The sequence below is a fragment of the Solanum verrucosum genome, unplaced genomic scaffold (genome assembly GCF_900185275.1).
Source record: "Solanum verrucosum unplaced genomic scaffold, falcon-dt-bn FXZP01000049.1, whole genome shotgun sequence".
NCBI classification, from domain to species: Eukaryota; Viridiplantae; Streptophyta; class Magnoliopsida; order Solanales; family Solanaceae; genus Solanum; species Solanum verrucosum.
In genome coordinates, this window is record NW_026020221.1 from 8,893,530 (window position 1) to 8,904,670 (window position 11,141).

The 11,141-nt window shown below is 32.1% G+C and overlaps 1 protein-coding gene across 1 annotated transcript; it reads left to right on the forward strand.

Moving 5' to 3' along the window:
• The first annotated feature begins 7,649 nt into the window (after positions 1–7,649).
• LOC125830972 (probable polygalacturonase) lies at positions 7,650–10,875 on the forward strand. The gene is made up of 6 exons (XM_049510163.1): positions 7,650–7,708; positions 8,327–8,686; positions 9,461–9,581; positions 9,664–9,838; positions 9,935–10,005; positions 10,102–10,875. Exons 1-6 carry the CDS (start codon positions 7,682–7,684, stop codon positions 10,806–10,808), a joined length of 1,461 nt encoding a protein of 486 aa, XP_049366120.1. The 5' UTR covers positions 7,650–7,681; the 3' UTR covers positions 10,809–10,875.
• The last annotated feature ends 266 nt before the right edge of the window (positions 10,876–11,141 follow it).

Sequence of the window (11,141 nt, forward strand, 5' to 3'; positions counted from 1 at the left end):
GTTTCAAAACACAAAGGTATCTGCAAACTTTCTCTCCCCATTTTTGAATAGATTTTAAAATAAAAGTAAGTATCACGTGATCTGCTCTAGTTATTGAGTTTGTTGTAGGTTTGCAAGCTCAATTGTCAGTATTGCAGAATAGTGTTTCGTTTCATCCTAAAAAAAATTAATTTAAACCATATAGCAAATTGTGATTGAATCAAATTTATTAAGAAAACGCAATTTTCTATTAGGCTAAAAACTTATTTCTTCTAAGTTTGTTGGTTATTATATTCTTTCTTTTACTACTACTAGTACACACTTATCTGAAGCCACAAGTTAAATTCCAGCCAATGAATTATTAGTGTTGATAAGTAATGTTGATAAGTAAAATCATATGCACTTTCTAGGAATCAAACAGGCCGGATCACACAATATTCATGGACTTGAATAGGTTGGCCTTGCTTGTGTTGGGCTCCATTTTCACATAAATAAGGTAAGGAAAATCACAGCATACATATATTTAAGGCCCTATATTATAATACATAAAAATATTTATTATTATTTAGTATAATTTACTTGTACCCTATAGGATTAAGAGCTAATCACATTATTTCCCTACTCTTTTTCAAATTACAAAAATTTCTTAAAATTTATGAATTTCGGATACATCATTGGACTTTCGAATACATCACTGGACATCTGGATACATAAGCGATAGATGTATTAGAGAGGGGATAGGACATCCGGATACATAGGAGAAGGATGTATCCAAGAAGGGATAGGATCCAGATACATAAGTTCCTCTACCAACTTCTTATCAATTCCTTTAATTTTTATCATCAAAAATATCTTTTAAATCTTGATTTCGATATGGGTTTCAGGGTTTTTTCCCCTAAGTTGGAAGATGGGTATTTTCTTGATTTGGAGCTCGTTTCTTGGCCAATTTAATGAGTTTTTCAACTATGAATCCCTCTTGACTTGTAGAACTTAATTTTCAACTAAAAATCTAATTTTAGCCTTTCAATTTCTGAAGTGATCTTTGGACTAATTTACCCCCGGTTTCAAATCCTACCTATATGGGTATCATTTGACTCCTTTTGATGAACTCTTTTCATTCTTGATAGTTGAGGATCGTTGCGGTGATTGTGTGGTTGAGGAAGTGCTCCGATAGGATTGATGGAGTGAAGTTTTGATATTGAGGTATTTTTTTACTATCCCTTTTTAGACTTAAATGAGTAATTAACCTTTCTAAGAAGTCAACTGTGAAATGAGTAGTAACACAAGTCTTAGAAGTTGATAAATGTTGACCTCCTTGTTTAGTTTGTATGATGTCTATTTGTGATGCTTAGTCTGTGTCAAGTCTTGTGTGATATCTGTAATTATTGTGGAAATTCTGTGATATTTGAGTTATTGTCCGAACAAGGGTCCGTGTGATCTATCTTTATATTTGATATTGAGATGTCCGAGTTAGGGATTTGAGTTTATTTTTGAACATCTTAAACTAAAAGAAATGCTTTTTAAGTGGTAAAGATCGAATTCAAATAGTTTCCTCCACTATCTCTATCATTTGAGAATATATTTCATGACTTGTTGAGTTTGGGGACTTATACTATTTGAACCTTTGATGAACTGATTATGCCTTGTGTTGTATGTGTTGTAATGCACTCATCCTTATGCAACATATCATTGTTCATGGAACTATGAGAAAGTGGACAAAAACTATCTATTTGAGAAAGAAAATGTGATACCTTACTTATATCCTTGACCACGAGGTAGGTGGCAAGTTGATGAGACATTGAGATTATGAGATTGGTTTATGGATTGCCAGTCCCCCATGGGTTCTTATCTAGAAGCTAAATGTCGGCAAGGTGTATACGACAGGTTATGTGATGACCTTGGTATCACCACATCATCCCATCGTTTCATCATCTCATTACATCGCATTGGCGAACTTTGTTGTGTTGTGTAATTTATTTATGTGTTGATTTAAATATTATATGTAGCCTTGTGTGTTTATTTTATTCACGTCATTCTATATATGGCGGCGGCATCGACTACGTACAGGTGAAAGTGTTTCATAGTTTATTTCTCAAGTCCGTTTAGGTATTTATACTCAGTTGGTCTAACCTACTAAGTACAGGTGGATTGTACAAAGATTTTGTGAAATTCTTTGTTATTTTCTATTGTTTGGGGCCTGACTTCCCTTCGAGAGTCTCATATGTGTTATTTCTTTCGACTTACACATCATTTGAGATTCTCGAGATGTGTGTCATCATGACCTCGTCTATTGGATCATGATAATGCTACTACCAAGAGTTCAAATAAGATAATAAACATGTAGAACACAAGTTATACAGTGGTCACAAAGACCAAACAAGAGAATGGTCTTATATGTGATTGATAAACTGCGATTGGAATTCTCCTTTTTATTTGGCCAAATAAATGTGTCTTAGCACACAAAACTACTTAATTAAGTGATTTCTCAAGGTGAAAATATATTTTTATTATAATTAGATATTAAAAAATTATATGTAAACACATGTAATCATATCATACATTGGGGTTGTTTGTTTGGTATGGAAATGCGATAAACTAAATTATTCTATGGATTGAAATATCTTGTATGATGAGTTATCCAACATGTTTTTAAGATAACTTGTGTTATAATAAGGTTATAGTATAAATAACTTGAAATTAACTAATATTTTAAATTAAATGCAGAATAAAATAATTCTATATTTAATGTATGGTGGGAATATTTTCTCTTTATCTTTCATATACCAAACTACCTCAAATAATTTGGTGTAAATTTTGGATGGATATAAATTTATACCGACATGTATAGATGAGTATCTATGGATTAATGTTTAGCACGTGAAGCAAAAGACAAATTGGGTTTGTCCTTACTGAGATGAAGTAGGAGAGCAAGTTAAAAAAAAAAACATATATAGTACATGAATAAAGTGATAGGGGAGTTTGTTTCAAGAAATCTATCGATATGATGTGATTGGTAAAATAGAAGTATATGATAATGTCAATAGCTTTAATAAGAACCAACAAATTTAAGAAGAATTGATGAACTATCAAGTGTTGTTTGACAGATTTGATGAAGAAGACAAGAGGAAAATACTTCTGATTACTTTAAATGTATTATCTATCATTTTTAATTCACATATTATAAAAGTAAGTTTGTGATTGATAACTTAACTTTCTTCTGAATTTTATATTTGTGCTTTATTAAAGCATTTTCATTTGTAATATCATTATAGAGTGTATTACAAATTCTGTGATGATCATAGAATACTTAATTCTATCTAACTCTTATTTTCTTCATGCTTGTTGATTAGTAGAAGTTCGTTTTCTCGTTGGATTGATAGGATAAGCTAACCCTCTTTTATTTCTCTTGAAGATTTTTATTTTAATAAAAATTTGATAGACACATTGTTTAGTGATCTAATTTTTTTTAAAAAAAAGGAGCAATTAGTAATTTAATTTGGAAAATTGGGTCCAGAGGTTTAAGCGTTCGAAACATTAGCAATTCGACACTCGACAGACACTCTGAAAAAAGTGTTACAACATGGCTAGTAAAAAATTCATATACTATCAAAGATAAAAGCATATATCACAATTTCTTGGAAAATGATATCACATATGTAGATTAATGAGTTTTTTTTTTTAAACATGACGCGCTAGGTAAATTGAAATAATAGCCCATAAACTATATAAAAATAAATAAATTATATTAGATAAACTCCATACAATGAGCTCGGACCTCCTGATATAACAAGTAAGCGATTTGAAAATATCAAATTTATATATATTCCTTGAAAATAGAATGTAATAGCTCATCATATAACTAATTTCTCTATTTTCCTTTTACACAACGTTTCTTAGAAATTCTACTTCTCTAAATTGACTTGTAACTTATGTAGTGGTATATATTTTACACATAATTGAGACATATTATAAATAAAGTAACATAATGCAGTTACCTACGAATAAATAAATAAAAAAGAGGTGTGCACTTGAAGGCCACTAATGGGCAATATTGGGCTAATTATGAAAATGCCATCATCACCTAAAATTGTTGTCTATATATAGCAATTAATAATGTGAGGCTGTTAATGGGAATGAAGTAGAAAATAAGATATGCAATCAGAGAGAGCACAATGAATTTATGGTCATCTAGTTTCTACGCATGCTAAGTGTAATCATAGTTTATATATATATATATATATATATATATATATATATATAACCACTCTAATTGGAATATTTTCCATGACTCAACATAGCATTTTGGTATGTGACTATGTTCTCAAAAGTCTAAAACCTAAAAGAGAGTATCTTTCCACAAATAATATTTTTTATCGCTACGGATAGCTAGTTAATTGTTGGTTAGAGTTACACAATAATTAATTACGTAGAGCTTACTTCTGCAAAAAATATTTTTTGTTAGTTTTTTTTATAAAATAATATATAAATCTACTGATAATTTAGACTTGTTTATGTGGAATTACAAAATAATAATCAAATACCATACATGATATGATATGCTTGTTTTATCACATAACTAAATAGCTACCAAAACGTGACATTAGCTACTCATAAATACAATCGAAAAAGGAGTAACATGTAGTAAAAACTAGAAAGAGGCCTCATATTAAAAAATTACTTTAATATATATATCTCAATCTCAAATAAATTAGTATCAACCATATATATGAGTCTCAATATCCTGCTACATTCATATTCATCACTGTTAAAAATATATTTAAAAATGATGTAATATTTTTTTAAAATCTTATTAAAAAATGATGTAATTTTTTTTTTAAACCTTAATATTTAAACTGTATCACTTAAATTGAAACCAACAAACGAAAAATAATATAACTTGGATGTGATATGGGAAGGCCTAAAAGGGAAGCCCGTGAAGTGGGACGGCAATAGTGCGGTAAGGGTCACGAGAGTGAATTAATGGCTAAAATCCAAAGACAAAATGGGAACCCACTAAAACAACTTTCCAACTGAAACGGCCAAAAAAGTTGGTCACAGACCCACAGTTTCTTACACCCCTCTTTGACCCTTTTGTTGCTGTTTCAAATATCCAATGTTGTGCACCATCAACAATGTTACTTCATCCGTCTCACACTTTTCGTCGGAAGATTATATAGCATCTATATGGTTAAAGTAATTTTTTATGTATATATATAGTAGATATCAAACCTTTTTTGACTAGTTTGTATGTCTACTTCTTCAGATTTTAAATCTCCCTAATGAAAATTCTGACTTGCGTCAATGTGCGTAGTTCTTTAAATCTTATAATCTTAAACTTGTTAGGTATAATGTAAAAATTAGAAAAATTATTGAATATAAAAAAGACATTTTTTGAAACAGATCAAAAAGAAAAATAAATACTTATATTAGGAAGGAGATATATACCATCCAATGTTGTGATAGGATGGTTAAGTATTCAGATATTTTAAATTATAGATTTCAGATTTAAATTTGGGAATGAAGTTATCTTTGGTAGTTGTGTCCCAAAATGCATCGGGTAGGAAAAAAACAATGTTATGATTACATCAACGAAGGTTGTGGCGATATTGGAATACTTTTAATCATTTTGTGAGGTTTCGAATATGGATTATGAGAATGAAGAATTTCTTAATAAAAAGTTTTAGAATTTGAACTATATGGTTTTGATTTTGGAATTTTATTATAATTCATTTGATTTACTGAGTTTGAAATTAATTATTTATATTGATTTAATGGATTTTTAAACAAAGATATATAGTTCGAACGAATATTATTGAGTTTAGATAAATTCATATTCCTATGTCTACTTGCTATTTACTTTCCTTATTAGACCTAAATTACACGGTGCAAACAGAGGCGAATCCAGGATTTCAAGAAAACGGGTGCACCATTGCTTTAGAATTTCATTTTTTTTTTTTGAAAAAACTATTGTTATTAGTTACTACAAAAATTGAAGTGAATTGTGGTTGGCTGAGATTGAACTCAGGACCTTGGTGTTAAAACCTGACTGTCAAACCAGTGAACCATCCAACAACTTTTAAGAACGGGTTCACAAGTGTTTATTTAATATGTTCTTTAATAATTATACAAGTAATATATCGAGTTTAGTCGGATGACCACGGATTCGGGTGACCCAATTTTTACACATAAATTCGCCACTGGATGCAAAGCAACATTCAAGTAGGGAGTTCATACAATATCACTTATTGCTCAGAAGAATTGCTTATCATATATATATATATATATATATATATATATATATATATATATATATATATATATATATATATTACAAGTCAAAAACAACAAAATGCATGATAATTATAACATTTGAATCTTCTTGATTTGAAATACAAGCTTGATATAGTTTATTTTTATAAAAATTGAATTCTCCAGTAAAATTCTTGACTCCATCGCTGATCTGACCCGGGTGGTTATTCCAAAAAAAAAAAAACAAAAAAAATGTGCATATGAACCTAATAATGTGGAAACCCCTACGTCTTTACTTTGGTCTACAATCGAGGATTGACACCACTAAGATAATATAAGAATATTAATTGATGAAGTATACTTAACAAGTATATGAAACGTATGCATTTTAACTTTATCATGAAACTTGTTTGGACTATGATAGTAGTGATAATTGAGTAATCAACTTTTAGTTGATGCATTTAACTCTAGTTTGAGTGATCAATGAGTTTTCAAATGTCTTAATTCTTTATATAATCTTATTAAATAAGTACAAGTTTATAAAATTACATAATACACTATCACAAATATATTCTTAAAAACACATTACTTATTGATCAAGCTTCAATTCAATAAAAAAAAATTAAACATAAGTTACGGTGTACTAGTTTTTAATATAATCCTCCCACATAGTACGAACATTAATCTTCTCACGTTGAACTTGCATTTCTCGTTCATATGATTGAGAAGACAAACCAACATTGTTACTTTGAGTCATTTGTTGGTCAATTTGGTTGGTAAATATATTTGATAAAAAATAATAAATTTGGTGAATATAAATGATAGAGTAGAAATTGATTTGATGATTAATTCTATGCTAGTGAGAATAATCATTATATGAGATATAAATGGTTTAAAAAGTAATGATATGAATTATAAATTTTATTACATATAAAATAAATAATTAGTAGATATACATGTGGTTTTTTTTTTACAAAATATGTTAATCACATAAAATTAACATATCATCTCCTTTAATTATATGCATCAACTTCAAGTAGAAAAGGTTTGAGGGAGGAAGGACGAATTATGACTTATTGAGGCAAATACGTATAATAAGAGAAAATGACATATTTTATGTGGTTAATTTAACTACCTAATAGACAAATAACAACATAGGTGAAAAAAATATATCTAGTTGAAACAGTGTATTAGAAGTTAAGATGTTCAATTGAAACCTGACTCAGTTTAATTATGTTTTTAGCTTATTAAAATTGGTATGTGTATGTATGTAAAGCAAATAAAACAAAATCAGAAAGTGGAAAAAAGGTGGAGGAAAAAATAGTCCATTTCAGAGAATCTTTTACATCAATCCAAACACAGCAACATTTTAAAATTAACCATTTCAGTTACAAAATTTTGTCTATATAATACTACACCAAACTAATTCCATATCATATAATTCCACCAAGCAATGCACATAATTCCACTCTCATCTCAAGTAAGAAACTATTTACTCCTAATTTCTCTTTCTTTAGTGCAGTATAGAGAGCAATAACACAAGCAAATGTTCCTTCTTTCTTCTACCAACTTTTATGCTAAATCCTTCTTTCCCTTGAAAATGTCTAAATGTGAAATATTTTCTAATATTTGTGTTCTTGATCATCACGAAGCGTAGTGGGATGGATATGATCCTTTTATCCTTAAATAGAAGCTTTGAGTTTGAGTCCTAGAGCGGAAAAACTCTTGGCATGGGAATATGATCCCTCTTTGGTGGACCCTACAAAAGGGCATCTCGTGTTCATGTAGGGTCTAGGGAAGGGTTGCATTCCATCAGGATTCAGGGGTATGATGTAGATAGTCTACCCTGACACAAGCATCAATGACTGATTTCACAGCTTAAACCTATGACCTCATAGAGACAACTTTACCGTTACTCTCAGCCCTCGTAGAATAGGTCCAATGATTTTGCACACTAAATGCACCTAGAAAAGGGGGGGAAAGAGCAATTCTGAGTCAAGACTCAAGAAACACGGCCTTAAAAAGTTCATTTTTCTTAGTCTTGTGTGTTCAAGTTTTTTCTTAATATGTGTTCTTGCCTCTTGTTATGTTTCTGCAGATGGAAAAGACAAGTTGGTTGCTGGTAGTGGTAGTAGGGGTGGTGCTTATAAGTTTACTAGGAGGAGCTGAGGGAAGAAAATCAAGAATTCTTGATGAATCTTCTTACTATGATTTAGAATACTCAGCAATAAGTTGTAGAGCACACAGTGCATCCATAACAGATTTTGGTGGAGTTGGTGATGGGAAAACACTCAACACAAAGGCATTTCAAGAAGCAGTGAATCAGTTGAGCAAGTATGCATCAGATGGTGGATCTCAGCTTATTGTCCCTGCTGGTCAATGGCTCACTGGTAGCTTCAATCTTACTAGTCATTTCACTCTTTTCCTTCATAAGGATGCTGTTCTTCTTGCTTCTCAGGTACTCACTCTCATTTTTCACTTCAGTTTCACTTTTCTTAGTCCATTTTAAAAAGGGAAGTCCGGTGTACTAAGCTCCTGCTATTTGCGGGGTCTGGGGAAGAGTTGGACCACAAAGGTCTAATGTACGTAGCCTTTGCATTTTTGCAAGAGGTGGAAACCCGTGACTTCCTGGTCATTTGGTAGCAACTTTACCAGCTACGCTAGGCTCCCCTTTGCGTTTCCCTGTCCATTTCAGTTTATAAAAGGCAGTCTGATGCACGAAGCAATGCCACGTTCACGCAGAATCCAAGGAAGGGTTGCATTCCAAAAAGGGGTATGACATAGGTAGTCTATCCTGATGCATTACTGTTACTCCAAAGCTCCCTCTTCCAATCCATTTCAATCTATAAAGGGCCTTCAATCCATTTCACTCTATAAAGAGCAACTCCATGAACGAACGTCCCACATTCATGGGTCCCACAAAGCATCCCAAGGGTTAAGATATAGGCAATCTATCTGATGAAAGCATCAATGATTGATTCCACGGCTTGAACTCGCGATCTATAGGTCACACGAAAAGACAACTTTACTATTGCTATAAGGCTCCTCAATCCATTTCACTCTATAAACTTATTACTAAAAGTTCAATGTTTCGCCTTTAAAAAGACAAGTATATTATTTTGTATTAAAATGAAATAGACCTGAATAGATCGGAACGGATACATATGATTTGTTTCCCTCCCAACTGATTTGAAATTGAGGCGTAATTGATTGACTGATCGAATTGATTCAGGATATAAACGAGTGGGCTGTTATAGACCCATTACCATCATATGGTCATGGGAGGGATGCAGCAGGTGGAAGATACATCAGTCTTTTATTTGGAACTAACCTCACTGATATTATCATCACAGGTAAATTATATGCCTAAGCTATTAATTTCTCAAACTTGTAAGACATTATAAATTTGTGATTCTGTTTTTTATAAATGATTAGGTGAGAATGGGACCATAGATGGACAGGGTGAGATTTGGTGGCAGAAATTTCACAGCAAAAAGCTAAAATACACAAGGCCTTACCTGATTGAAATTATGCATTCTGATAATATTCAGATATCAGATCTAACTCTTGTCAACTCTCCATCTTGGAATATCCATCCTGTTTATAGCAGGTGATAATAAGCCAAAATCTTCAGTCTGACACTTGTTATCTATTACTATAGTACACAAAAAGCTTATCAAGAATCTTGTTACTTGTGAAATTTCAGCAATATCATTGTCCAAGGCATCACTATTTTAGCTCCAGTAAAATCACCAAACACTGATGGGATCAACCCAGGTTTGCTTTAATTTTTTTCCTATGCATATTTTAGTGAATAAAAGATAATCGTATATTGTTCGATTTTTGACTTTATTTATCTTTGGTTATGTACAGATTCTTGCACAAACATGAAAATTGAAGACAACTACATTGTATCTGGAGATGATTGTGTTGCAGTTAAAAGTGGTTGGGATGAATATGGTATAAATTATGGGATGCCAACAAGTCAACTGATCATCAGGCGCCTTACCTGCATTTCTCCTTATAGTGCTGCAATAGCATTAGGAAGTGAAATGTCAGGTGGGATTCAAGACGTTAGAGCTGAGGACATCACGGCTATCAACACGGAATCAGGGGTGAGGATCAAGACTGGTGTTGGCCGAGGCGGTTTTGTTAAAGATGTATATGTCAAAGGGATGACATTGCACACCATGAAATGGGTATTTTGGATGACAGGCAACTATGGACAACATGCTGACACTCACTGGGATCCTAATGCATTACCAGAGATAAAAGGGATCAATTACCGGGATGTTGTGGCTGAAAATGTGTCGATGGCTGCTCGTCTTGAGGGGATTTCAGGGGATCCATTCACCGGTATCTGCATTTCAAACGTGACGATAAGTATGGCAAAGAAGGCTAAGAAGTATCCGTGGACTTGTACTGATATTGAAGGAATTACAAGTGGTGTGCAGCCTCCACCTTGTCAGTTGTTGCCTGATCAAGGTCCAGAAAAGACAGAAATGTGTAGTTTTCCTACAGAGAATTTGGCCATTGATAACATAGAGATGCAAAGATGTTCCTATAGATTGAATTACTGATAAGCTATCCAAAATGTATTAGCAATATAACTGTAATGAACTATCTGAAATTTTAGTGCTTTCATCTTCAATGTTAACTCTGGAACATCCAGTAAAATGTGCATACAACAGCAACTACTGCTACACCTCAACTTCAAACAAGTTGGGGTCGGTCATATGAATCAACTCTGTCAGTGGTGTTATGGAACAACTACCGGACGAGTGGTAATAAGGAACTGACAATGTCACTCTATTTAAGCTCATGACAGGTACTAAAATGATATATTTTCTACTAGCATATAAATATTTGACATGGCCAAAAGACTTCTATCCCGAAAATGAAGTGTATGTTAT

Coding starts and splice junctions, on each gene's coding strand:
- LOC125830972 (XM_049510163.1), top strand. CDS start 7,682: ATGCACATAATTCCACTCTCATCTCAA. Junction 7,709..8,326: donor TAATTCCACTCTCATCTCAA/GTAAGAAACTAT, acceptor ATGTTTCTGCAG/ATGGAAAAGACAAGTTGGTT. Junction 10,006..10,101: donor CACTGATGGGATCAACCCAG/GTTTGCTTTAAT, acceptor GGTTATGTACAG/ATTCTTGCACAAACATGAAA.